We start from the raw sequence: 25894 nt of genomic DNA on the forward strand, positions 1-25894 counted from the left end.
AGAGCGCCAAAAAGCACACCAGCAAACAACAGTGAGAGAGTACACGCGACGCAAAGCGTAGGGAGAGTGAGTGCCAAAATATCAGAGAGTCAGAGCAAGAACACAAGGTACAGACAACAGCAAGAAGAATTTTGCTCACGCAACAGGTTAATTGCTTAAAACAATGCGCTACTGTTTGTGGGGCATATGACCCCACATACGAGCTTTGCAAATAACACAATCCAATTTTAGAGTACGTCATGCGCACAGTCGTGCAAACAAATGTAGCGTGCGCTGTCACGCTGCTCTCTCTCTCTTTTTATGACTTTGTGATAGCAAATTCAAAACAATGCAACAATCGCTGTACACTTTCACTGCAACGTGCAAGCTTAAAGCTTTTGCAAAATGTGTAACAAGCTTTTTCCGTGCTATTTTCTCAGAGCTTATTCCTTTTTAAGTTGTGGCATTTTTCAGGCGTATGAAAAACTCGGAGGTTGTTTCAGGACACATTTTATTAAATTCCAACACATTAAATATTGACTAAGAGGTATGGCAATTGCTTAAAAATTGCTGACAGCCCGACAGAAAAATAAAAATAAACCTGTAATTAAAGAATCAGGTAAGCGACTGAATTAAATGTGTGTATGTGTGCATAATGCCCAGTTAAATTGTTGGTCAGTAGTGGAAAAATTGTGTATCCATTGTGATGAGGTGCTCCTTTTGATTTACAATTCCATTTTTTTTTCAATGCAATCTACTCAACGAACTAACTTTAGTGGGTGACAGCTACCACACAATACAATTTTTCTTCTGCCTTAAAGTATGCAATACTTTTGCATAACAGCAAAAACACATGAATCTGATTTCATGCTAAATATCATTAGAGTTTTTGCATAAATACATGCAAAATTTATGAATAATTCATATGCATCCCTTAACCCTTTTGAATCCTAAATTTTTTGAGCAATTATTTTTTCGTGTTAATTCGCAATATGTCAAGAGAAAGGTAAAGCTGACCTCCGGCAGACATGGCGTATAAGTTATAAATTAGCTAAGAAGTGTATTATGCTAATGGGTTGCTTGTAATGAAAGTAAATGCGAGCGTTGGCACATGCTGAGTACACACAACACACACAGACAAAGGCACACACTTTTGACCTCCAGGGAGAAACTCGAGACAAAAGAAAGTGATGGAGATTTCTGCAGTCACTCGAGAAAGCGCACAACGGACGCTCAGCGATGGCTAATGGCCATGGTTTAATGGGGCAGTGGGTGGCTCCCATATATACATACATACATGACTGTGTAGGTGTGTGTGTGTGTGCTCACATAAGTGCACGTTGAACTTGAAGAACTTTTTGCACAGCTTAGAACGCTGACATCATGAACAAACAGTATCTACTATAATTCCAGTGTTCTACTTTGAACAGTCTCCATTAACAATGACTACAATCGAAGTATTGGCCTAAATTGCAATTTGTTCTTCTTGTCATATTTGATAGCAATCAATTTGCTCGATAAATACACGCAACATGGCGTGTCCTTTCTTTCGTCGTGCTGACTCTTTGTCGCGTCAGCCATCGGTCATTGCCGAGCCGGGCACCCATTGGAATCTGGAGGATGAGGAGCTCTCGTTGTCCGACGATGCATTGACGCTGACCCATCTGCAGATGGCCATACAGCTGTTGACTGCGCCATCTAATGAGGATCTCAACACGGCCGTCACCTCTCTGGTGGCCAAGTATCGTCAGAGTTGGCCTAACATACATAAGCTGTAAGCAATAATATAATTATTTTTTTAAATATAATATTTTAAAAATTAGTTTTTTCATTAATTTTTCATTCATTTGAACATTGTGAAATAATTATTAACTTTGTAAATATTCTTACTTTTGTTTTCGTTAGCAAATTTCACAGCATTTGAAAATTTAAATGTTTTGTTTTTTAAAAAAAAATCTCTGGCAATTTGCTAAAAAGTTGTGAAAACAATTATACAATTGCAATATTTGCTTTAAGTTGAGATATGTTATTAACACTCTTTATTCACAGTAAACTGGATCCGAAGATCTTCAAGAGCTGCGCCAACTATGATTATCTGGGCGATATACAAGAGCTGCTGCTCAAGATGGACGAGGCCAGTGCCAGCGAGATTCTGGTGCTGTTAGGCGAAGAGCTGATCACCTGCTGCTGCACTGGCATTATCGAGCGAGCCTTCCGCTGCCTGGGCACCGATTTGCAAGAGTTTCTCGGCTCCCTGGATGGTGTCTACGATGTGCTGAAACTACAAGAGGTAAATAATATACTGCAGACTCTATAGTTGAAATTAACTTCAATTTACAAAGGACGATGTTACCGACACGGGATTCGTGTGTGCCGGTGATGGTGAATTAATCTTCACCTCGGAGCGACCAGTGATTGCTTGGCTGCTGCTTGGTTCCCTCAAGGCGCTCACTCGCATGCTCTACAAGGTGGATGTGAATATCAAAATCGAACCAGTTGAGGGCGATGCGCGACGTTATCGTTATCTCTTCTCGCTGGTCAAGGACAGCTCCCAGACGCTGCAGCTGGGACGTCCGTTGGTGCCCACTAAGCCGCATGAAACTGTGCAGCGGAGTAATTCGGCAAATGCATCCGATCTGCAGATGAATTCGTCAAGCTTCTGCAAGATGTTTCCCTGGCATTTCATAATGAACGAGCAGCTGGAGCTGGTGCAACTGGGACGTGGGTTCAGCAAGCTCTACAAGCCATATCTGGCGGACTTTGGCTGCCAGGCCAGCACCTACTTTGACTTCAAGCGTCCTAAGGGCTTGACCATGAAGTTTCGTGAGATTGTGCGACGCACCTACACTCCCTTTCTGATTGGCCTGAAGTGTCCACCGGGCGCAACTGATTTCCCCGCCATGGGACTGGAGATCAAGGGTCAGATGGTACATTGTCCGGAATCAAATTCGCTGCTGTTCATTGGTTCACCGTTTTTGGATGGCTTGGATGGTCTCACTTGCAATGGACTTTTTATCTCGGACATTCCGTTGCACGATGCCACACGTGAGGTGATTCTAGTCGGTGAACAGGCGCGTGCTCAGGATGGTCTGCGTCGTCGCATGGACAAGCTGAAGAGCAGCATCGAAGAGGCCAATTCGGCAGTGACCAAGGAGCGCAAGAAGAACGTCAGCCTCTTGCATTTGATCTTTCCGGCTGAGATTGCCGAGAAGCTATGGCTGGGCTCCTCAATCGATGCCAAGACCTATCCAGATGTTACCATACTCTTCAGCGATATCGTTGGCTTCACCAGCATCTGTTCGCGGGCCACTCCCTTCATGGTGATCAGCATGCTGGAGGGTTTGTACAAGGACTTTGATGAGTTCTGTGACTTCTTTGATGTGTACAAGGTGGAGACCATTGGCGATGCTTATTGTGTGGCCAGCGGCTTGCATCGTGCCTCCATCTATGATGCCCACAAGGTCGCCTGGATGGCGCTGAAGATGATTAGCGCGTGCTCCAAGCACATTACCCATGACGGCGAACAAATCAAAATGCGCATTGGTCTCCATACGGGCACAGTGCTCGCTGGTGTTGTCGGTCGCAAGATGCCCCGATATTGTCTCTTTGGCCACAACGTGACCATTGCCAACAAGTTCGAGTCGAGCAGCGAGGCATTGAAGATCAATGTCAGTCCGACAACCAAGAAGTATGTGATCCTATTAAACATCAACAGTTTATTAAATGTTTTGCATTCTTATTGCAGTTGGCTTACCAAGCACGAGGGATTCGCCTTTGATTTGCAGCCAAGGGATCCCTCATTTCTGCCCAAAGAGTTTCCCAACTCGAATGGCAATGGCACCTGTTATTTCCTGGAGGGTTTCCGCAATCCAACGCTCGAAACAGATCTGCCCCTGGACGAGCACATTAATGCTGCTATGAAGACCATATCGGAGGGCGGCGATGCTTAAGATCGAGTCACTTGCTCAGCCGGCACCTAATCGTAGTTCAATGCACATGTAGTCTAATTATGTTTGCCCTTTAACAAAGCCAAAAATAAATTCTGCTGTCAAGATGTTGCGTTCAAGCACTTAAAACAATTAATTAGTCCATGCATGAATCTTTCGATTTTATTTATATATTTGCAAATTTTCACCATGCTCCTCTTTCATGCCCTTATACTATGTTATTTATGATTTTTGCTCGATCGCCAACTTTGCTGGACATCAAACATATGTGAAAACGGAATACCCACTCATCGGCTGGACTCTTCTGTTCGTTTCTATCCACACAGCCCTGGGCAATTTGCAGAACTTCCTCCTCGTTCAGATCCAACTTCTCAATTTTGGCCACACGATCGGGATGAAAGCCCTCGAGTGTGCTGAAGAGACCGTGCATCTGGTAATAACATAACAGATGTTGACGCACTTCGGGCTCATTGGGGAAAAAAAAATTCTGCATTATCATCGCTAACTGCTCCTTGTTGAATGGATGCTCAGAAAGGCATTGCTGCATGATCCTGTAAGCTTCATATGACGTTTTTGGCACCCATTCGCCATCAGCATAGACCTGATATTAGATTCAAAATCACTAATCCAATATATTCAGTGTTTCAGATTTAGTCACACTCTTTGACATACCAATGAACAGAGTGCCAGACAAAATATGAAATACTTGAACATAGAATCGGAACTCATTCGAATCGCGGGAAAAGTTAAACTAAATAGCCACAGGCTCGGTTGCCTATATTTATATGCAGCTCATCATCCGATGCACATAACATAAGATCGTCAACTTGAAAATAAATCAAATCTCAGCGATAAGCTCGCATATTTTAGATGTACGTGGACAATTAAAAACAAGTAAGAAAGCTACAGTCGAGTGTACTCGACTGTGAGATACCCGCTACCCATTTTGAAATACTTTGCGGTATTTTTCTCAAAATATACCGAATATACTACAAAAATACTAAAAATATACCAAACGGTATATTTGGTATATCGATATAGTATCGCATTCAAAATATACCATAGACGGCACAATATACCAGATTGTCAGCCAAAGCATCTAACCCCCAGTAAATGGGCGTTTTTGCTCATACAAAAGTATTTCTTGAATAACTTCCACAATTTTTATCTGATCGTAACCAAATTTTCAGGAATCATAACTACTATAGTTATTATTGTATATACCAAAACTCGCAGCTGTAACTCTAAAGTTACGCTTGTTATTCGATTTTTTTGATTTGCAGGGGCGGAAGTGGGCGTGGCAAAAATTTAAAACAAACTTGATCTGAGTGCAAACATAACAAATGCTGTCGAAAAAAAATTATATCTCTATCTCTTATAGTCTCTGAGATCTAGGTGTTCATACGGACAGACGGACAGACACACAGACGGACAGACACACAGACACACAGACGGACAGACGGACATGGCTAGATCGTCTCGGCTGTTGACGCTGATCAAGAATATATATACTTTATAGGGTCGGAGATGCCTCCTTCTACCTGTTACATACATTTCCTTCCGGCACAAAGTTATAATACCCTTCTACCCTATGGGTAGCGGGTATAAAAATACACCCTAATTCTGGCAGCCTCAGAACCTCTGCTGGTCAGAGTTATTAATTGATTAATACTTTATAAATTGATAAAAATAAATACAAATTTTATTATTTCAGTTTGTGTGTCCATCTTTATAGCTTTTGCGATCTAGATGTTCATATGGACGGACGGACGGACTTGTTTTGTCTGTCGATGCTAGTTCAGAATATACATATATATTTTATGGGGTCCGTCTGCTCTAATCTATTAAAGCTGCCTTCGAAAAATGCAAAATTAATAATTAAAATTTTTCATTCAAGTTTATTTAGGTTTTAGGCTTCAGCCTTTTTGGCTCTAGCAAGATCGCCAGTGTCGCTTATATAAAGACACTTGTGCACACGGAATACCCACTCATCGGCAGGACTCTTCTGCTCGTTACTATCCACGCATTTGTGGATAATTTGCTGTTTCTCTTCTTTACTCAGATTCTTGAAGAGCCCCTTGACCAGGAGATCGATGTCAAACCCCTCTGAGATGGAGAAGATATGCAGCGCCTGAGAAAGGCACAGCAGAAGAGGACGCACCTCGGGCTCATCGGGAAACTCCTTCCGCATTATCTGGGCGATCTGCTCCGCAGTCAACGAATTCTCCATGAAACATTTGACAAAACCCACATCGAGTTTACTTAGCCCCTGTTCGCTAACGGCCTGATAGTAGATTTAAAATCGCTTATTCAACATATCCATTGCTTCGCATCTCATATCCTTTACTTACCAATGAACAGAGTGCTAGGCAAACAATGAAATACTTGAACATTGAATAGGAACTCTTTCGAATCGCGGAAAAAGTTAAACTAAATAGCCAAGGGCTCGACTGCCTATATTTATATGCAGCTCATCATCCGATTCACATAACATAGGATCGTCAACTTGAAAATAAAACAAAATTCAGCGATAAGCTTGCATATTTTAGTTGTACGTGGACAATTAAAAAACTACACCCTAATTCTGACCGCCTTAGAACCTTCGTTTGAGTTATTACATTTTATTATTTCAGTGTAGGTGTCTATCTTTATAGCTTTTGCGATCTAGATGTTCATATGGAGACGGACGGACTTGGCTTGTCTGTCGATGCTAGTTCCATCTGCTCTAATCTATTAAAGCTGCCCTCGACAAATGCAAAATTAATAATTAACATTATTCATTCAAGTTTATTTGGGTCTTAGGCCTTAGCCTTTTTGGCTTTAGCAAGACCGCCAATTTTGCTGGTAACAAGACACTTGTGAACACGGAATGTCCACTCACCGACAGGACTCTTCTGCTCGTTACTATCCACGCATTTGTGGATAATTTGCAGTTTCTCGTCATCACTCAGATCCGTGAGGATCAGATCGCGCATGCGTTCGACATGAAACCCCTCGCGGATGGAGAAGATATCCAGCGCCAGGGAAAAGCACAGCAGAAATGGACGCACCTCAGGCACATCGGGTATCTCCATCAGCTTTATCTGGGCAGTCTGCTCTGCGTTCAATGGATGCTCTTTGAAGCATTTTTTAACATCCGCATTAATTTCACTCCCACTTTTTCGCACCCGTTCGCTAACGGCCTGATAGTAGATGTAAAATGGTTCATTCAATATCCATTTTACATCCATTGCTTCGGATTTAATTGCAGTCTTTTACTTACCAATGAGCAGAGTGCTAGACAAACTACAAAATACTTGAACATTGAATCGTATAAGCACAGTAAAAAAAATTAGACTAAACGATCAACCAATCGGTTGCCTACATTTATATGTTGCTCATCAGCCGATTCACATAACATTGGAAACAAGCCAAAATTTAGCGATAAGCTCTCATATTTTAGTTGTACGTGGACAATTAAAAAAAACTACGCCCTAATTCTGATCTATACAGACGGACTTGTTTGAAAAATATAATATATATAATATATAATCTAGTAAAATTGCCCTTCGACAAATGGAAAATTAATAATTAACATTTTTCGTTCAAGTTTATTTAGGTTTTAGGCTTTAGCCACTTTGGCTCTAGCAAGATCGCCAATTTTACTGGTAACAAGACACTTGTGAACACGGAATGCCCACTCACCGGCAGGACTCTTCTGCTCGTTACGATCCACGCATTTGTGGATAATTTGCAGTTTCTCGTCTTGACTTAGATCCGTAACGATCACATCATCCAGGCGATCGACATCAAACCCCTCGGGGATGAAGAAGATATCCATCGCCAGGGAAAGGCACAGCAGAAATGGACGCATCTCAGGCAAATCGGGTATCTCCATCCGCTTTATCTGGGCGATCACCTCCGCAGTCAATGGATACTCTTTGATGCATTTTTCAATATTCGGGATGATTTCACTCCCACTTTCTTGAACCCGTTCGCCATCGGCCTGATAGTAGGTTTAAAATCGTTCAATCAATATATCCATTGATTCGAATTTCATTTCACTATTTTACTTACCAATGAGCAGAGTGCTAGACAAACTACAAAATACTTGAACATTGAATAGGAACCGTTAAAGCAGAATAAAAAAATGAAACTAAACGACCAACGACTCAGACCCATATTTGTATCTGTCGCACATAAGATCGTGAGCTTGAAATGGGGTCAAAGTTCCTCCATAAGCTGGCATATTTCACTTCTACGTAGAACAAGTAAAAAAGCTACTGCTAGATTTTGACTAACCGTTGCCGTTCATCAAAAACAAAAATAAAATTCGTTATCAACAGTTTTCGTTCAATCACAAAAAAACACAAAGTTTATTTACGTTTTATGCCTTGGCAGCAGCCTCAGCCGGTGGGGCCTTAAGAAAAGCCCTATGACGATCGCCAATTTTGCTGGACATTATACACTTGTGACCACGGTATGCCCACTCATCGGAACTGCTCTTTTGCTCGTTGCTATCCACACAGCCCTGAGCGATTTGCAGTGCCTCCTCCTCGCTCAGACCCATATTCGTCCAGACGGCCAAACGATCAGGATGAAAACCCTCGAGTGTGCTGAAGATACCGTGCATCTGGTAATAACATAACAGATATTGACGCACTTCGGGCTCATCGGGGAAATAAATCTGTGTTTTTATTATTGCTAACTGCTCCTCTTTCAATGGATGCTCAGTACGGCATTTCTCGCTAATACTGAGAGATTCATCTCGAGTGGGGTGCACCCATTTGCCATCAGCATAGACCTGATATTAAATTCAAAATCATTAATCCAATATATTCAGTGTTTCCGATTTAATCACACTTTTTGACTTACCAATGAACAAAGTGCCAGACAAACTATGAAATACGTCAACATAGGATCGGAACTCTTTCGAATCGCGGGATAAGTTAAACTAAATAGCCACGGGCTCGACTGTCTATATTTATATGTAGCTCATCATCCGATTCACATAACATAAGATCGTCAACTTGAAAATAAGTCAAATCTCAGCGATAAACTCTCATATTTTAGTTGTATGTGGACAATTAAAAAAAATACACCCTAATTCTGACAGCCTTGGAACCTTCACTGCTCAGAGTTATTTATTAATTAATACTTTATGAATTAATAAAAATAAATGGAAATTTTATTATTTCAGTGTGTATGTCTATCTTTATAGCTTTTGCGATCTAGACAGACGGACTTGGTTGAAATGGCCCCGTCTATCAAATCTAGTTCAGAATATATAATCTAGTAAAATTCCCCTTCGACAAATGCAAAATTAATAATTAACATTTTTCGTTCAAGTTTATTTAGGTTTTAGGCTTTAGCCACTTTGGCTCTAGCAAGTTCGCCAATTTTGCTGGTATCAAGACACTTGTAAACACGGAATGCCCACTCATCGGCAGGACTCTTCTGCTCGTTACTATCCACGCATTTGTGAATAATTTGCAGTTTCTCGTCATGACCTAGATCCGTAACGATCACATCATCCAGGCGATCGACATGAAACCCCTCGGGGATGGAGAAGATATCCAGCGCCAGGGAAAAGCACAGCAGAAATGGACGCATCTCAGGCTCATCGGGTAACTCCATCCGCTTTGACTGGGCGATCTGCTCCGCAGTCAATGGATGCTCTTTGAAGCATTTGTTAACATCCGCGTTCATTTCACTGCCACTTTTTCGCACCCGTTCGCTAACGGCCTGATAGTAAATTTAAAATCGTTCATTCAATTATCCATTGCTTCGGATTTAGTTGCACTCTTTTACTTACCAATGAGCAGAGTGCTAGACAAACTACAAAATACTTGAACATTGAATAGGAACCGTTAAAGCAGAATAAAAAAATGAAACTAAACGATCAACGAATCGGTTGCCTATATTTATATGTGTCGCACATAAGATCGTGAGCTTGAAATGGGGTCAAAGTTCCTCCATAAGCTGGCATATTTCACTTCTACGTAGAACAAGTAAAAAAGCTACTGCTAGATTTTGACTAACCGTTGCCGTTCATCAAAAACAAAAATAAAATTCGTTATCAACAGTTTTCGTTCAATCACAAAAAAACACAAAGTTTATTTACGTTTTATGCCTTGGCAGCAGCCTCAGCCTGTCGGGCCTTAATGTAAGATCTAACACGATCGCCAATTTTGCTGGACATCAGACACTTGTGACCACGGAATGCCCACTCATCGGAACTGCTCTTTTGCTCGTTGCTATCCACACAGCCCTGAGCGATTTGCAGTGCTTCCTCCTCGCTCAGATCCATCTTGAACTGTTTGGCCAGACGATCGGCATGATAACCCTCGAAGGTGCAGAAGATATCCAGCTTCAAGGCAGTGCACAGCAAATATTGACGCACCTCAGGCTCATCGGGGAACTCCACTTGCTTCAGCTTGGCGATCTGCTCTGCTTTCAATGGATGCTGTGTGAGGCATTCGCCACGAATTGTCTTGATTTCCTCAGCTGTTTTTGGCACCCATTCGGTGGCATAGGCCTGTTAGTAAATATGAAATCGTCGTTGATTTAATTATTTCACTAATTCTTCGGCTTCGGATTTAATTGCAGTGTTTAACTTACCAATGAGCAGAGTGCTAGGCAAACGATCAGATGCTTGAACATGGCTGAATAGGTAATCTTTCAAGTCGCAGTAAAATATTTAAACTGTACGGCCAACGACTCGGCTGCCTACATTTATAGCTCAGTTGCCCATATGTGTCGTACGTAAAATCGTAAGCTTGAAATGGGGCAAAAGTTCAACGATAAGCTCTCTCGCGTTTTTCAGGACCACATAGAAATATACAGTATGTCAAGAAACTCTTTACACACTGAAAAAAACACATATTTTTTGACTTTGCATGCAAAAATAACGCCTTTAGTTATTATTTTTCAATATTTTTTTAATGCAGATCTATTATTTAGCAAATTTCAAATTAGTATGTACAAAAATAAAAACAATATAACGAAAGGGAAAATTTTAAATCAACAAAATATAAGTTTACACATTTTTGACACTGTCAAGAAAGTGTTTACACACTTTAGTTTTCGATTCTGTTTTGTCCTATTTTTCGAAAAAACTGTACTTTATTGTTATCTATGCTTCTGCACTATTCGCTATTTTGGCATTCCTTTTCATTCAATTGCGAAATTTTGCTACGCACTCGTCAAAAAGCTGATTTTTAAATTATTTAACATGACTGGAGCTAGATTGACTTATGAAGTTACCCAATTGACTTATTATAGTCACCAAATTGGAAAATCTGTAGCTTAGCTAGTGGAGCTACTTGGGGTATCGCGAAAAATAATTTATAATGCTCCAAATCGAGCCGAAAATGAAGAAAAACGGGAAGCAAAGTGTGGAAATGGTCGAAAAATGGATATTGACGAGCGAGCATACCGCCTTAAAATGGGCAAGGTTCGTCAAAACCCCCAAATTTTGATCAGGACCCATGCTAAGGAGTTGGAAGAAGGGTGTGTCACGGTCAATTCACATGAAATCGTCCGCCAACTAATTCTGCGGAACAAATACTATTTTCCCAATTTTACTGTCAGAATGATGTTGCACTGATGTAAGGCTGTTAACGGCTTGTGCCATACTGTAGTTGGTCCATCATTGTAGTATAGCATTTTTTTGGTTTGGATATAGAATACGACGTCATCCCAATAGTTGTCCGGCGTGATTCTCATGTTAAAAGCCAAAATTTAAGCGTTTTCAACATTTACTTTCGAAAGCAGCGGCTTCTTACGCGCAACCGTTGCAACGGTTGAAGAGTATTTGTTCCGCAGAATTAGTTGGCGGACGATTTCATGTGAATTGACCGTGACACACCCTTCTTCCAACTCCTTAGCATGGGTCCTGATCAAAATTTGGGGGGTTTTGACGAACCTTGCCCATTTTAAGGCGGTATGCTCGCTCGTCAATATCCATTTTTCGACCATTTCCACACTTTGCTTCCCGTTTTTCTTCATTTTCGGCTCGATTTGGAGCATTATAAATTATTTTTCGCGATACCCCAAGTAGCTCCACTAGCTAAGCTACAGATTTTCCAATTTGGTGACTATAATAAGTCAATTGGGTAACTTCATAAGTCAATCTAGCTCCAGTCATGTTAAATAATTTAAAAATCAGCTTTTTGACGAGTGCGTAGCAAAATTTCGCAATTGAATGAAAAGGAATGCCAAAATAGCGAATAGTGCAGAAGCATAGATAACAATAAAGTACAGTTTTTTCGAAAAATAGGACAAAACAGAATCGAAAACTAAAGTGTGTAAACACTTTCTTGACAGTGTCAAAAATGTGTAAACTTATATTTTGTTGATTTAAAATTTTCCCTTTCGTTATATTGTTTTTATTTTTGTACATACTAATTTGAAATTTGCTAAATAATAGATCTGCATTAAAAAAATATTGAAAAATAATAACTAAAGGCGTTATTTTTGCATGCAAAGTCAAAAAATATGTGTTTTTTTTCAGTGTGTAAAGAGTTTCTTGACATACTGTATGTTTACAACACTTTAATTCCTATAGAATGGTAAGCTGTGACCACTATATAAATGAGATTAGCTGTGCCATCTAAGATATACGACAAATCTTCAAGGTGTCAATATCGTTTTGATTCGACTTTAATAATTCCTACAAAACATTTTCAATTGTCTGGTCCAGCCTACAGCTTAGAAATTCCGGAATGACCTCGATCTTGCTAGCTTATCAATTCCACATACCGACAAACAAAAAACATTTTTTGCCACCCGTCCAACTGCTGATAACATTAAGCTCGCTAGTTTGATTTCACAAAGAGAGCAGTGACATCGTCATTACTTAGAGTACAGTGTTTAAGGTGTAATGTATTAAAAGCTCAATAAATAATTCAAATAAATCAATCATTATTCTATTGGTAAGTATTTCGAGAGTGTTCGTCTATAACTTTCAAATCTGCCGCGCATTTCTAATTAGAAAACAACAAGCAACTCGATAGATTAACAATCGATAAATTGCCAACAACCATAATCAGCTTATTTTGCATCAACAGCTTACGGCAGCATGCAAAGGTATATCTTGGGAGTTCTATTTCTCGCTTTTCTCGAAATCTATCCAGTCATATAATGAAGTGAAAGTTTATACGGTTAATTTTGTTTGTTGGGATGTTTAACAAGTTATGCCAACTAACCAAAATGATTTTCAAAAAGATGCGCCCATCTTCTTAGTATACCCAACAAAATATTACGAAAAAGTGGTATATTTAAAAGTATATTCAATATATTTATCATTGCGAAACGGTATATTTTTAGTTTGTGCCGACGGTCACGCTGAACTCTAGTCAAAGAAAGAATTTTCGGCACGAATCTTCTGCCGAAGGGAAATGCGATCGTTATTTCTAAGATAATTTATAGATTTCGCGAATTATTACCATAAAAAGTAGCAATGTGAACAAATCAACATTCGTGGCGGATTGTATGAGTTGATTCTATGACAGCAAATCGTAGTCTACTAGTTAGCAAACATCGATTTTTTACCGTCGAAGCGAATGTGAATGCGGATGCTTTGCGCTTGACAAACCCCCCACTAGAGTAAAAGCAAATCGCGATTTTGTCGGAAAAAGGATAATATAGCTGTCGCACGACATGACAAAGAGCGATCACGTTGCCCTAACGCTATCATCGGCCTCCATAGCGGGCATCACAGGTAGCGCTGCTGGCATCGATGAGGCAAATCTCTCGCGCAAAAGTCTGCGACGGGTAAGTTGAGTTGACAGCAAAAAGTCAATCGACTGATGGCGCTTTCAAAGTCTACGTGTATCAGAAAATTAAGCTTGTATTTGAAAATTCATATATGCGCAATTCGGAGGCGTTCAATTTGCATCTGAAAACAAAAAATACATTTGTAAATTTTCAAAGCATTTATTTTTGACTAACAAAATGTATTCATTTTATTCACAACACATCCACCGCACAGTCGTGGAATCAACTGCCCCGTTGTCAACGTAATCTCATCATAATGGGCATCACCGCATTTTGTGTAACGTTGTTGCTGTTTCTGCCCGGCGATCAGCTGATTAGCATGAAAGATGTGCGTCTCAAGCCTGGAGCGGCGCCATTCCACATGCGACGCGAGGACACACTTCAGAATCCACATCACCATCCGAATCTCCCGCCGGAAAAGAGTGAACACGATCTCGCTCCCGAAATATCGGCAGCAGTTGCGTCGCCCATGACCGAAGACAGATTGACCAAACAGGAGCCCAATGATAAGGTAAAGCGTTAAATCTGATATCCCAATTAATTAACAGTTAGCTCGAGTTCCACGTAGCCTATCAGCTCGAGCGTGTTATCAGCGTATGAGTTTATTGATACAACCCAACAACACTCACCAATCAGGCATTTACAAAGGGGCGCGCCTCACTTCAAAATTCATTAAGTGCCTTCCAATGAACATTTGATAACAACGACAATCAATTGTTTTACGATTAAATGCGTTGATTTATCGGTTCTTGGACAATTTATGGGGTATTCGCAAGTATAGATAGCGAGACACTGCCCCCCAAAAATAAATGATATTCACCATCAACCCTTTCCCAACAATTATTAGTTTATTTATTGTCATTTCGTTTGCTATTTGCTTTACAGGTGCCTGCGAATGCGGTCTACCCCGATGGTAATTCAGCAGAGAATGTGGTTAAGCTGCCGGAAACCGCAGTGGCTAGCAATGACAATATCAATGGCGTAATCGATATCGTCAACAATGTGGAGCAACCCATCGATCGAGAGGCGTCATTGGATGAGCCAACGGATTTGCAGGCTGAGCTGAAGGAAGCAATACAACATCCCTTGAATTTGGCAGGAGAAAGCATTGATTCGCATCTGCAGAAAATGCAAAACCAGCTAGCCAAGCCTCAGCACTTCCACGGCGCCACTAATGAACGGCAGACGGCTGTTGTGGCTGCATTTAAACACTCATGGGCTGGATACAAGAAGTACGCTTGGGGTCATGATAATCTGAAGCCAGTTTCGCAAACTTCACACGAATGGTTCGGCCTTGGTCTATCGATTGTCGATTCTCTCGACACCATGTACATAATGGGCTTGGAAGATGGTATGCTGTGCCCATTTTTATGCTCATACAATAAATATAGATTTCATTATTTTGTTAATTTTACAGAGTTTAATGAAGCACGGGATTGGGTGAGAGATTCATTAAAATTCCACACAAGCCGCGATGTCAATCTCTTTGAGGTCACTATTCGTGTCCTGGGCGGACTGCTATCCGCATATCATTTGAGTGGAGACCACATGTTTTTGGCCAAAGCATCCGAATTGGGCAATCGTTTGTTGCCCAGCTTTCTTTCACCATCGGGCATACCTTATTCGGACGTCAATCTTGGCGAAAGATCAGCACATTCACCAAAATGGTCACCCGATAGCTCGACAAGTGAAGTAACAACAATACAGCTGGAATTCCGTGATCTCAGTCGCTCTACGAATGTTCCTATCTACGAACGCGTAAGTGTTGTCTTTTATATTACCCCAAAAATTATCTCTACTCAAGATATTATCAACATTTTAGGTTGTAAGCATTGTCAACGAAAAAGTACATGCTCTAGATAAGAATCATGGCCTAGTACCAATATTTATTAATGCCAATACAGGCACCTTCCGAAATTATGCCACCATTTCTTTGGGAGCACGCGGTGATTCGTATTACGAGTACTTATTGAAACAGTGGCTGCAAACGGGCCGCAAGGATAACGACAAGTGAGTGAACTAATAAGTAGCTAAGTAGCAGATGCATTAAAAACTCCTTTTATTCACAGTCTCATACTGGACTATATGCAAGCTATAGATGGTGTTCTCACACAGCTGATGCGACGCACACCACGAGAGAATTGGGTTTATATTGGAGAGCTAATAAATGGCCACGATTTTAAGCCAAAAATGGATCATCTGACGTGCTATTTACCTGGCACACTGTTGCTGGGCCATCAAAACGGCATGCCGGACTCGCATCTATTGTTGGCCAGAGATATGATGGACACCTGCTATCAGACGTACATTAAACAACCCACTCAGTTGGCAGCAGAAATTTCGTATTTTGCGCTGAATGATAAAGATGAGAATGACATCTATGTGAAGCCGAATGACGCGCACAATTTACTGCGACCCGAGTTCATTGAGAGTCTCTATTATTTCTATGCACTTACTGGCAATCGCACATATCAGGACATGGGCTGGACCATTTTTCAGGCTTTTGAGAAGCACACTAAAGTGGCTGCTGGCTATACATCTCTGGGAAATGTGAAGAACACACTAAACACGCGTATGCGCGATCTCATGGAGAGCTTCTGGATGAGCGAGACGTTAAAATACTTTTACCTATTGTTTAGTGACAATCGCAAGGAAATTGACCTAGAGAAATGGGTCTTCAACTCCGAAGGTCATCCGTTGCCGGTGTACCAGCAATAATTGTAAATATTAATCAATACCAACTAAGCATAGTGGATAAAGTAGTAAACTGTGTAGGTAATTAGCTGCAATCCATATGGCAGTTACCCGTAGTCCGTAGTCCTTAATAAAGCGCGAATGCCAAATATAACGCCAAGCTTTAGAATGCACAAATATCTTAGTGCACTTGGCCTAAAGACCGTTACTAACACTCATTAAATCATGCAATGATGATGCGTGATCCGATAATGTATGATTTGTAATATATAATAAGTTAGCCCACTATTATTTATTTATTTAAATGTATGTATGATGAGCAACCATATGATATTGCACTCTCTCTCTCTCTCTGGTACTGTGTGTAACTGCCGCAATTGATAATGATAATTAATTGTAAGCTCACTTTTGTCTTAATATTTAAATGGTAGGTACTTAGTACATGTGTATGTAATTTTTGTAAAAGCCCACAACCACAGCATTGTTTAGTAAATTGAACACACATCACATCACAAATCTTTGTAGCGCATACAAACGAACTAGAAAGATATGACTGTAAGAATATGCTCATATTGCATAATGATGTGAATAATAAAAAGACGCTGATTTAAAATTGTTTGAATTTTCTTTATTCTTATGAATACGTATTTTTCTTTTTTTTTGCGTACGATTTGCACTTGCACCCAACAACACGCATTGAATTTGATTGCAATTTTTTGTGGGTTTTTTTCTTTTGTTTGTTTGTTGTATTTAAAGTTTTTCAGTTTCAATTCGGATTCATGTTATTTGTTGTTGCTGTTGTTGTTGCGTTTCGCTTTGAATACGATATACGTTGCTTTTATTTACTTAATGTTTATGACGACTATGAATGGATGGGCTTAATAAACTATGAAATATTAAACTTGCTTGATTTCTCTTTATTTTCTTAAGTTGGTTTGCTGTAATTAAAACTCACAATGTTGCATTAAAAATCTTTGTTTTTCTTTTGTTCTTTTTTTTTTTGTTTTCATTTAAATTACATTTAGACACATTTAGCTGAACAATTTATATATTACGATATTGGGATTCTCTTCCATTTTAAGTTTTTCATCTCGTTTCATTTCGTTTTATTTTGTTTCGTATGGTTTTTGGTAGATAGGGAGGAGGTTCTGTTGAAGCCGATTTGAATAACCGTTTCGTATTGAATACAAGTATAAAGATCAAACAATGCGTATTTAAGTTACAAATGATATCATTTAATCAATAATTAATTGAATTGGGCTCCTAGCGAGTGATAAGTTCTGTTTGCATTTTTTTTCGTTTTTTTTTTGTTTGTTTTTTTTTTCTTTTGCTTTTTGTATCAGCAGCTATATATATTATCGAATGCAAATTTCCTTGACTAACTTAATTTATGCTATTATATATAAATCTTTACAATCTTGTTTTATTATTTGTCTTTGTATAACAACTAGAAAGTGTTGCATGCACATCTCTGTAATAAATCATACAGATGGGAAGGGGGTCATGGGAAGGGACGTCGGGGCATCTAAACCAATTAAACTCGATCGATATATTTATATATATAATACATACAATTTAATTCCATCTGAAATTCTCTTATCAACTACATATAATGTAGCTCTCAAATACGTTTCTATTTTAGTCACGCTCCGTACATTTTCACTGCAGTACGATTTTCATGTAGTAGTTTTCTTGTTCTCTGGTTGTAGTTGTTGTTTTTGTTGCTGTGGTGGTATTTAAAGTAGTAGTAGTAGTAGTAGAAGTATTAGTAGTAGTATTTATTGTAATTGGTATGCGTTAATACGTGACGGACGACTAAGTATGTATGTTGTATATATGTAGATGTATGTATATAACTATTTAAGTCGCACACTTTGCCTATGTGAGAATTGAGTGAATCTTATGCGGCGGCTTCCTAACATTTACAATATTTGGATTAAGTTCGTAGTTGTTTTGCTTACTATGGATTTATTGGTTTTTAATTGGTTTTACAAGCTAGTCAGACATCGATATTTAAAACGTGGCACAAATCACAAATCAGATTTGTGGCAAGATCAAGATCAAGATACAATGATACGATTCGTTTTCGTTTTGTTTTGTTTGTTTGTGTTATTACATGTACAATATGCATACATATATATATAGATTTATTTTTTAATAATTAATAAATGTTTAAACTAAATTTGCTAAAATTGTGATTTTCATTTTTGAACTGCTTTTGGTTTGCTTCGTCGTTTGTCCTTTGTCAACTCATCTTAAGACTTTTGCTGATGTCACCCGTAGTCATAGCCAAATCTTAAGACATGGCTAATAGCTTTCTAATTCAAATTGAGCACATTGATTATTCGAATTAATTATACATATATGTATGTGTGTGCGTGAGTGTATGTTTGTGTTTGTTAGCTCAAAAGCAGACAGACGTTAAGCGTTTTATAAATAATAGTTTAAATTGCTTAGCTTCAATTTATCAAATTAGTTTTTATTATTATTTTAATTTATTTTACGTATTTTCGCATGCTTCTTTTATTTTATTACACATTGTAATTTTGTTTACACTAAGAGCAAATCCATTTGTTTGTTTGTTTTAAAATCTGCGATTGTTGAAACTGGCGCATGCATTACATAAATAAATATGTAAATGTGTGTATACTTGTATTTACAATTGCTTATTAATAAATAATTTAATATACTTTTTCTTGTATATATATATATTTATGTATATGTAGATTTGTAATGTAAATCGATTTGCTGTGGTTGAATTTTTCCCCCATTTTTCATTTCAACAAAATTGGCAACGTTGTTACAATTGTTTTGCATAAATCTAATTACGAATTTCGAATGCTCTCGACATGATCAGCACTTTGCTGTCGCACCACTTTCTTAATTCTCAATTAATTACAACCAATTATCATTTCATTTCCAATCTATACTGTTCTCATATCCTTGCAGAGCGTAATCGAATTTAAAGCTTTTACAAATGGATCGGGATTGTCTCTTTTGAGAGAGATTATCACCTTGCACCGGACAACAAATTTATTGTGCTCTGCAAGTGTATTAAATATTCGGCTCTCCGAAAAATATAATTTCTTTTATTTTGTTTGATTTTTTTCACATGTTCATAGTTTAGATTTAGATTTTAATAAATTGTCTAGGCATTTTTCACTTATTTATTGTAGCTATATAATTTGTATTACATTAGAATTCATTCAGTGTACTTCTCTAAGAAGCATTTCATGCTATTCGTCGTTTTGTTTTCAATTCTCGGCGTTATAATTGCTTTGCTATTGACTTCGAAGGATCTGGTGTCCCGATTGCGTGACTATCAATTTATACAAATAATACCGGGGGCTCGTTTTGCTTTCTGCTTTTCATTAAATATTGTACAAACACATTGGACTAAAAACGAAAACAAGGATTAAAACAATTTACGCTACTTTTTGTTGTAAACTTAAAACTAAAATTAAGAAAATTGTACAGAGCAGGGGTGCAAATGTTGGCTGATTTGAGACTGAATAATTTCAGCCCAGTTACCAAAAACTAAAGAGAACTAAGGGTTTTTATACATAGTACAGTCAATGTTTGTTGCCTGGGGCAGCTCTTCACAAGGTGGTCGCATTGAACTCCAGTATCAGGCTGTTGGCAACAGCTGCTGTTGCCGCCGGCGGCAGCTCGGTGGCTATTGCCTGTCCCGTTCCTGTTGTCTGGAGCCCAAGTCAAGATGTCATAATTGACTTTACAGCATCATCTAGACCGGCAGCCACACAACTAAAGTCATTCAGTTGGCCATGATGTTGGGCTTGTGCCTGCGAGAGGCCGTGATGATGTTGTCCATGATGCTGAAGATGCGGTTGCTGCTGACCCATGTGATTCTGCATAAGTTGTTGCTGCTGCTGTTGTTGTTGCTGCTGCTGCTGCTGGTGATGTTGATGGTGGTGATGATGATCCAATAAGAGATTACCACCAGCATCGGCCACAGCACTCACTACCGCTGCAGCCTCGCCACTAATCAGGCAATCGCCAATGTCATCGCCCAACTGGCGGCGTCTATTGTTCGACTGCTCCTGCTGGCAGCTGGGTAAATTCGCCGCCTGTCGCTGATCGTCCAGGATGCTATCGCCCAGAAACGATCCCAGCGAGAACTGCAGGGAATCGCCGCTATTCTGCAGATTGAGTATACTGTCAATGGCACTTGCAACATGCCGGCTTATGTCGTCATCGTACTCGCCGGTGACCACGGAAGCGGCACCCATATGATTCACATGAAGCTGTGCTTGCTGCGGTTGTTGCAGCTGCTGTTGCATGCTATGCTGGTAGTGTTGATGCTGCTGCTGTTGCTGCTGTTGTTGTTGCACCTGTTGTTGTTGCTGTTGTTGTTGCTGCTGCTGCGGATCAAGCATATTAGCAAAAGCCTGATGATTGCCAAAGTTGTGCTGTTGCTGCTGCTGTTGTTGTTGCTGCTGCTGCTGTTGTTGCTGATCCATGAGCAGCTGTGAGAAACCAGCAGGACCATTAGTTGTCACAGCGTCCACACCCATGCCATCATGCAAAGCCAGCATATCGGCATCGAGTATACTATGCTGCGGCACTTGAATCTGCTGCTGGGAGGACAGAGGCGACGACGAGGTCGACGAAGCAGTGCACAATCGTTTGCTACTGTTCTCATCCTCCATGTCGCTGCTGGAGCCCATCAACTGCCCGTTCCAGTGGCGCTTCCGAGACTCGCCGTTGACCAGCATATTATGGGATTGGCCATCGACAGTGCTCGTATTGCTGGACATGTAATCGCTATAGTGGGCCTCCATGCTCTGCATCCAACGTGGATTGTTGTTGCAGTTGAGCTCAATGTGATGTTGCTGCTGTTGTGATTGCTGTTGAGACTGCTGCTGCTGCTGTTGCGGATGTACATACGGCTGCTGCTGTTGCTCATTGTTGTAGCCTGTAGCAAAATCAGTATCAGGCGCCCAGATATTCATTTTATTCTTGTGATTCGCAACAGGAGATTTGGAATCGCCGAAAATCTCATCGAGATTCGACTCAATGTCATGGTCATCGCTGCTGTTCTTCACATCCAAATGCACTGGTGATTCACCAAACATGGCCTCCAGTCGTGTCTCCACGGACTTTTGCACATCTGAATCACTGTTGAAGAATTCACTAATCGCAGGATGATGATTAGGCTGTTCAGCTTGCATTGCCAATGGTTGCTGGCGTTGCTGGCTGCACGAGGAGCTGCCAATGGGCAAGTTGTTGGCAACATTGCTGCTGTTACCGACAACCTCGCCTGCACAACTGCTGGCGCTGCTGTTGCTGCTGCTATTGCTGTTGCTCTGATTGCTCTTATCGATGCAACCATTGGGAAACAGATCCGACAAGTGGTTACCATTGTTCAGCAGACTACCAGCGTTGTTGTTGCCATACAGATGCTGCTCTGACAAGTGTTGTTGATGTTGTTGCAGTTGCTGCTGCTGCTGTTGTTGCTGCTGCGGCTGCAAGGTTTCATTGTTCATTAGATTGAGCTCCTTCTGAAGACAATACCAGCTATCGTCGTGATCTTCATTGGCTATCGTATTGTTCTTGACAAGCTGTTGTTGTTGCTGCGGTTGAGGATGCTGCTGCTGTTGATGATGCGGCTGCTGGTTATGCTGTTGTTGCTGCTCATGCAACACATTAGCTGCAAAACAGGGCTCAGCGTTCTTAAGGTGCTGCATACTTCCATTCGGTTCAATTTTCTGCTCCACTTTCTTCATTATGAAACTGGTCAACTGTGACTCAATATCAAAATTGTCGTAGTCCTTCTTGATATACTCCATGTTGTCCTTAGAGCTGTTGAGCTGCTCCTTCTTGACAGCATCGCTCAAAGAGTTGTTGTTGCTGCCAGCATCAGTCTGTCCACCATTAGCCAACCAATCGCCATTCTCCTCTCGCTTAACCAACTGTTGCTGCTGTTGTTGCGGAAGCTGAGACTGCGACTGCGGCTGCTGTTTGTTGTACGCCTTGTTTACATCGGCACTATTCTTCAGCAGATCAAACTTATCCACAACGGCAGCAGTTGTTGCCGACGTTGTTTCGGATACTTTCTCTAATGGTTCCATTTTGATTTCATCCTTCACTTTGGTCTCCGATCCGGCATCAACTTCGTTGGTTGCTACATTACTGTCTAGCTCCTCCTTAAGTTGCTGCTGCTGTTTCTCGAGCAGCTCCTTTTCGGCTGTGCGTATATCGCTTATCTCGCCCTTTAGATCATCAATCATTAGCTGCTCGACTTGCAGGGACTCCGAAGTGCGATGTTGCAACTGCAAACGTAGCATACGTATTAAGCTGATGTCTCAACAAATCCAATGTCAATGCACTTACCGTTGACTCCTGTAAAAGAATCTCTTGAAGTTTGCCATTCAATTCACGGAACTTATCACGAAAGCCCAGCGCCGTTGCCTCAAACTCTTCATCCTCATCGGAAGGCAGCTCCTCATCATTTTCATGCATACAATGATATCTGCAAATATTGCACGGTTAAATTAAGTCGCAACTAAGCAAATCATTTAATGTTTTGATTTACCTGATCAACCGTTTGACCGCCTCGTCTTTGGTCCGAAACGGCTTCACATAGTCCGGCTTCAAGCAGCTCTCCTGATCGACTTCCAGCTGTCGTACGAACCTGCGAAAAGAAACTTGATTAACTCTAAGCTCACAGTGAAGTTAACTATGCGTGTTCAAGTTGGCCTCATTTATTAAAATCGGCATTGTTCAACCAACTACTCACAAGGAGAGGCGTGCAATTTTAGGTTTTGGTGTTGGCAACAACTCCTCCGGCTTGGACAACGGCAGTGGCAGAAACACGGGCAACGATGGGGTAATTAAATTACTCAATGCTGGCGCTGCTGTTGCCACCGGTTGTTGGGTGAGCGCCTGGTGTTGCTGCAATGGTAGCTGCAGTTGTTGCTGCTGGATTTGCAATTGCTGTTGCAGTTGTTGTTGCGGCTGCAATGGCGGCATTGTCAACATACTGTTGACCTGCACGTTGCTATTGCTGACACTGCTGTTGCTGCTGCTGTTGTTGGCGATGCTATTGTTGCTGCTGTTGCTGTTCGAACTGCTGCTGTTGTTGTTGCTCACATTGTTGCTGTTTGATAACAGATTCGTTGCACTGGCAAATATGAGTGGCGGTGGTCCGTTCTTGATGCAATTTACGGTTGGTTGCTGAAGTGGTTGTTGCTGCTGTGGCACCGTCAATATATTTGTCTTTTGCTGCAACAAGTTGACAGTTGGCTGCTGTTGTGGTTGCTGCTGTGCATTGGCTGCATTGGGTTTGCTGCGACATGGCGATTCCTTGAGCTTAAGCTGTGCTGTTTGCTGCTGTGGCAAGTTGCTGATAGCAGACGTTTGTTGTTGCTGCTGCTGCTTCTGTTGCGCCATCTTTTGCTTGTTGGCCAGTTGCTGCTGTTGCTGATGTTGCATTGGGTAGATATGAATACGCTGTGCAACATTTAATTGTTGTTGCTGCTGCTGTTGTTGCTGTTGCTGGGCATTGATGGCTGCTCCGGCTGTTGCTGCTGTGCTAGTGGTGGAGTGATTATTTGGCTGCACCACATTGGCGAGTATCACTCCAGCAGGTGTTGCTGTCTTCACCGACTCCACAGTTTGTTGCACTGTCGCCTGTTGCAGTTGCGGCTGCTGTGTTGGCTGCTGTTGTTGCTGCTGCAATTGCTGGAACTGCTGCGGCATCAGGCTAAAGCTGCCATTGCCATTCGGCGTCGGTACCATGCCTTCTGGCGTCGGCACTTCTTTGCCCGAGGCCAGTATGCGATGCTGTTCCGTAAACAGACGCTGCAAAGCCACATTAATCTCTGCGTCTGTCATGGGCTTGTTATAGATGGCGATTGCTGCCGGATCAATGTCTGGTGAAATGGACAGCGTTGGCACAATTGCTTTGTTCTGCAACTTGATGGTGAGGAACTGAATTTGCATTTGCACTGTCCTAAAGACTTGCTGCATTTGTGGCGTCAGTTGAATTGTTTGTACCCGCGAAATTGTGTTCTGCTGTGGCTGCTGTTGCACTGCTGCCGGCTGTTGTTTAGGCTGCGCTTGCAACGGCTGTTGCTGTTGTAACTGTCCTGTCAACTGCAGTTGTGCCACAACGGGAGCTGCTCCTGCTACTGACAAACTACCGCTACTTGCCACAACACTTGGTGTCGATGTTGTTGCCGTCAGGCTGAAGCTGCCACGTGGTTGCTGCTGTTGCTGTTGCAATTGCACAGTTGCTATCGCTGCTGTTGGCTGCTGCTGCAACTGTTGTTGTTGCTGCTGCTGCTGCTGTTGTTGCATTGGTGCCGTAACGCCTACAAGCTTGGTGCCGCTTGTTGTTTGGAATGGCTGAATGCTGTTACTCATGATGGTTGTTGTTGTGGTCGTCGTTGATTGGTTGCCACTCGAGCTGACCACAACAATCATTTGCTTGCCACTCGCCACATTCGGTTGCACGATCTGCACGGGATTATTGTTGGGCTTTTGCGACAACGGATCCAATTTAGGCATCGGTTTCACAACACTCGCATTCTTCAAGCTGGCCAATTCGGCTGCTGTTGGTGTCGTCTTGGGCTTACGCACTGGCTTCTTCTTGGCCACAGCTCCTGTGCTGGACGATGTGGTTGTTGTTCCCCCTGCAGTTGCCTTTGCCGGCTCCAGCTTAGCCTTGCTCTGATCAATAATGGGTGCCACATTGGCCACTTGTTTGGTTACTGTTGTGGTGCTCGTCGAGGTGCTGCTGCTGGTTGTCAACGTCGTTGTTGTTGTCGTCGTGATGGGCAATCCCAGACTTAGACTGTGCCCGTTGCTGATCGGCTGTATCGGATGCACAATTTGTTGTTGCGGTGGTTGAGGTCGCAGCGGAAGGGGCAATGTTGCCGTCATCGTTGTCGGCTGTGCTTGCTGCTGCTGCTGCAGTTGCAGCTGTGGCTGCGGCAAGGGATTCACATCGTTAAAGTGCAATTGACCCAGCTGCAGACACTGTGCCAACTGCTGGGCATTAATGCCTGCCGGCGCAATTAGCAATCGCTCCGAAGGTCCTATCGATGCTGCCGTTTGGCCAGCACTGATGGCCGTGATCTGATTGGACACGCTGTTCAGACAGAACAATTGTTGCGTGCTGGGATCAATGGGAGGCAGAGCCACATAGCGTTGTCCTCCCGAGGCAGGCTGCTGCACAGACTGTTGCTGTTGCTGCGGCTGTTGTTGCAGTGGTTGCTGTTGCACAATAAGCTGAGAAGTTGTTGTGGGCGTTGTTGTTGCAGTTGTTGTCGACAGCAGTTGCGGAAACGACAAGGTCTCATTGATCTTTATGGGCAGAGGCGGTGGTTTGATCGTGTTGTTGCTGGTGCTGATGGTGCTCACGCTGCTGATGATGTTGCTGCTGCCGATCAAGTTGTTGGCGGGCAAAGCAGGTGCAGAAAGCTTTCGGTTGTTCGTAACTGCAAATCAAAATAACATTGAATTAAACTGATAACAGTAGGTTACTATCA

At 41.5% G+C, this 25894-nt stretch overlaps 9 protein-coding genes across 10 annotated transcripts in view; 2 read left to right on the plus strand and 7 right to left on the minus strand.

The window, feature by feature from the left end:
- The first annotated feature begins 445 nt into the window (after positions 1–445).
- Positions 446–4031, plus strand: LOC132786592 (head-specific guanylate cyclase). The gene is made up of 5 exons (XM_060793153.1): positions 446–598; positions 1482–1753; positions 2029–2269; positions 2322–3667; positions 3725–4031. The coding sequence occupies exons 2-5, from the start codon at positions 1512–1514 to the stop codon at positions 3927–3929; spliced, it is 2034 nt and encodes a 677-aa protein (XP_060649136.1). The 5' UTR covers positions 446–598; positions 1482–1511; the 3' UTR covers positions 3930–4031.
- A 40-nt stretch (positions 4032–4071) lies between these two features.
- LOC132786593 (uncharacterized) lies at positions 4072–4680 on the minus strand. Its single transcript, XM_060793154.1, has 2 exons — positions 4599–4680; positions 4072–4527 (listed from the first exon to the last, which is right to left on the minus strand). The coding sequence occupies exons 1-2, from the start codon at positions 4653–4655 to the stop codon at positions 4135–4137; spliced, it is 450 nt and encodes a 149-aa protein (XP_060649137.1). The 5' UTR covers positions 4656–4680; the 3' UTR covers positions 4072–4134.
- Positions 4681–5759: 1079 nt separating this feature from the next.
- Positions 5760–6339, minus strand: LOC132786835 (uncharacterized). The gene is made up of 2 exons (XM_060793527.1): positions 6278–6339; positions 5760–6210 (listed from the first exon to the last, which is right to left on the minus strand). The coding sequence occupies exons 1-2, from the start codon at positions 6317–6319 to the stop codon at positions 5836–5838; spliced, it is 417 nt and encodes a 138-aa protein (XP_060649510.1). The 5' UTR covers positions 6320–6339; the 3' UTR covers positions 5760–5835.
- A 385-nt stretch (positions 6340–6724) lies between these two features.
- On the minus strand, positions 6725–7240 carry LOC132785124 (uncharacterized). Its single transcript, XM_060791117.1, has 2 exons — positions 7189–7240; positions 6725–7108 (listed from the first exon to the last, which is right to left on the minus strand). The coding sequence occupies exons 1-2, from the start codon at positions 7228–7230 to the stop codon at positions 6725–6727; spliced, it is 426 nt and encodes a 141-aa protein (XP_060647100.1). The 5' UTR covers positions 7231–7240.
- A 276-nt stretch (positions 7241–7516) lies between these two features.
- Positions 7517–9022, minus strand: LOC132786218 (general odorant-binding protein 99a-like). 2 transcript variants are annotated; one of them, XR_009632422.1, is made up of 3 exons: positions 8781–9022; positions 7983–8709; positions 7834–7911 (listed from the first exon to the last, which is right to left on the minus strand). XR_009632422.1 is itself a non-coding variant. In XM_060792681.1 (2 exons), exons 1-2 carry the CDS (start codon positions 8085–8087, stop codon positions 7528–7530), a joined length of 489 nt encoding a protein of 162 aa, XP_060648664.1. In that variant the 5' UTR covers positions 8088–8284; the 3' UTR covers positions 7517–7527. The 2 variants fall into 2 exon arrangements, 1 of the variants encoding a protein (XP_060648664.1); XM_060792681.1 differs by lacking the exon at positions 8781–9022 and having other exon boundaries at positions 7517–7911; positions 7983–8284.
- A 156-nt stretch (positions 9023–9178) lies between these two features.
- Positions 9179–9888, minus strand: LOC132786220 (general odorant-binding protein 99a-like). Its single transcript, XM_060792684.1, has 2 exons — positions 9721–9888; positions 9179–9650 (listed from the first exon to the last, which is right to left on the minus strand). The coding sequence occupies exons 1-2, from the start codon at positions 9760–9762 to the stop codon at positions 9267–9269; spliced, it is 426 nt and encodes a 141-aa protein (XP_060648667.1). The 5' UTR covers positions 9763–9888; the 3' UTR covers positions 9179–9266.
- An 89-nt stretch (positions 9889–9977) lies between these two features.
- On the minus strand, positions 9978–10655 carry LOC132786219 (general odorant-binding protein 99a-like). Its single transcript, XM_060792683.1, has 2 exons — positions 10527–10655; positions 9978–10443 (listed from the first exon to the last, which is right to left on the minus strand). Exons 1-2 carry the CDS (start codon positions 10566–10568, stop codon positions 10033–10035), a joined length of 453 nt encoding a protein of 150 aa, XP_060648666.1. The 5' UTR covers positions 10569–10655; the 3' UTR covers positions 9978–10032.
- Positions 10656–13258: 2603 nt separating this feature from the next.
- Positions 13259–16981, plus strand: LOC132784314 (endoplasmic reticulum mannosyl-oligosaccharide 1,2-alpha-mannosidase). The gene is made up of 6 exons (XM_060789843.1): positions 13259–13682; positions 13900–14196; positions 14571–15036; positions 15103–15443; positions 15508–15695; positions 15755–16981. The coding sequence occupies exons 1-6, from the start codon at positions 13569–13571 to the stop codon at positions 16401–16403; spliced, it is 2055 nt and encodes a 684-aa protein (XP_060645826.1). The 5' UTR covers positions 13259–13568; the 3' UTR covers positions 16404–16981.
- Positions 16982–17592: 611 nt separating this feature from the next.
- The window catches only part of LOC132784306 (uncharacterized), a 56338-nt gene continuing 48036 nt past the window's right edge, over positions 17593–25894 (minus strand). The window contains exons 5-8 of the mRNA XM_060789833.1: positions 23140–25843; positions 22936–23034; positions 22734–22872; positions 17593–22672 (exon numbers count right to left, since the gene is read on the minus strand). Of these exons, the coding sequence (XP_060645816.1) occupies positions 20093–22672; positions 22734–22872; positions 22936–23034; positions 23140–25843 (5522 nt within the window). The 3' untranslated portion in view covers positions 17593–20092. The remainder of the gene's footprint in view (positions 22673–22733; positions 22873–22935; positions 23035–23139; positions 25844–25894) is intronic.

Source organism: Drosophila nasuta, chromosome 2R (assembly GCF_023558535.2).
Source record: "Drosophila nasuta strain 15112-1781.00 chromosome 2R, ASM2355853v1, whole genome shotgun sequence".
Classification (NCBI taxonomy): domain Eukaryota; kingdom Metazoa; phylum Arthropoda; class Insecta; order Diptera; family Drosophilidae; genus Drosophila; species Drosophila nasuta.

What these genes read in the sequence shown, in the direction of transcription:
- LOC132786592 (XM_060793153.1), top strand. Translation starts at nt 1,512, where the DNA reads ATGGCGTGTCCTTTCTTTCGTCGTGCTGACTCTTTGTCGCGTCAGCCA. An exon ending in TGGCCTAACATACATAAGCT is followed by an intron (nt 1,754 to 2,028) that starts GTAAGCAATAAT and finishes CTTTATTCACAG; the next exon opens with TAAACTGGATCCGAAGATCT. An exon ending in ATGTGCTGAAACTACAAGAG is followed by an intron (nt 2,270 to 2,321) that starts GTAAATAATATA and finishes CAATTTACAAAG; the next exon opens with GACGATGTTACCGACACGGG.
- LOC132785124 (XM_060791117.1), bottom strand. Translation starts at nt 7,230, where the DNA reads ATGTTCAAGTATTTTGTAGTTTGTCTAGCACTCTGCTCATTG. An exon ending in GTCTAGCACTCTGCTCATTG is followed by an intron (nt 7,109 to 7,188) that starts GTAAGTAAAAGA and finishes ATCTACTATCAG; the next exon opens with GCCGTTAGCGAACGGGTGCG.
- LOC132786835 (XM_060793527.1), bottom strand. Translation starts at nt 6,319, where the DNA reads ATGTTCAAGTATTTCATTGTTTGCCTAGCACTCTGTTCATTG. An exon ending in GCCTAGCACTCTGTTCATTG is followed by an intron (nt 6,211 to 6,277) that starts GTAAGTAAAGGA and finishes ATCTACTATCAG; the next exon opens with GCCGTTAGCGAACAGGGGCT.
- LOC132786593 (XM_060793154.1), bottom strand. Translation starts at nt 4,655, where the DNA reads ATGAGTTCCGATTCTATGTTCAAGTATTTCATATTTTGTCTGGCACTC. An exon ending in GTCTGGCACTCTGTTCATTG is followed by an intron (nt 4,528 to 4,598) that starts GTATGTCAAAGA and finishes ATCTAATATCAG; the next exon opens with GTCTATGCTGATGGCGAATG.
- LOC132784314 (XM_060789843.1), top strand. Translation starts at nt 13,569, where the DNA reads ATGACAAAGAGCGATCACGTTGCCCTAACGCTATCATCGGCCTCCATA. An exon ending in AACAGGAGCCCAATGATAAG is followed by an intron (nt 14,197 to 14,570) that starts GTAAAGCGTTAA and finishes TTTGCTTTACAG; the next exon opens with GTGCCTGCGAATGCGGTCTA. An exon ending in ATGTTCCTATCTACGAACGC is followed by an intron (nt 15,444 to 15,507) that starts GTAAGTGTTGTC and finishes TCAACATTTTAG; the next exon opens with GTTGTAAGCATTGTCAACGA.
- LOC132786219 (XM_060792683.1), bottom strand. Translation starts at nt 10,568, where the DNA reads ATGTTCAAGCATCTGATCGTTTGCCTAGCACTCTGCTCATTG. An exon ending in GCCTAGCACTCTGCTCATTG is followed by an intron (nt 10,444 to 10,526) that starts GTAAGTTAAACA and finishes ATTTACTAACAG; the next exon opens with GCCTATGCCACCGAATGGGT.
- LOC132786220 (XM_060792684.1), bottom strand. Translation starts at nt 9,762, where the DNA reads ATGTTCAAGTATTTTGTAGTTTGTCTAGCACTCTGCTCATTG. An exon ending in GTCTAGCACTCTGCTCATTG is followed by an intron (nt 9,651 to 9,720) that starts GTAAGTAAAAGA and finishes ATTTACTATCAG; the next exon opens with GCCGTTAGCGAACGGGTGCG.
- LOC132786218 (XM_060792681.1), bottom strand. Translation starts at nt 8,087, where the DNA reads ATGGGTCTGAGTCGTTGGTCGTTTAGTTTCATTTTTTTATTCTGCTTT. An exon ending in GTCTAGCACTCTGCTCATTG is followed by an intron (nt 7,912 to 7,982) that starts GTAAGTAAAATA and finishes ACCTACTATCAG; the next exon opens with GCCGATGGCGAACGGGTTCA.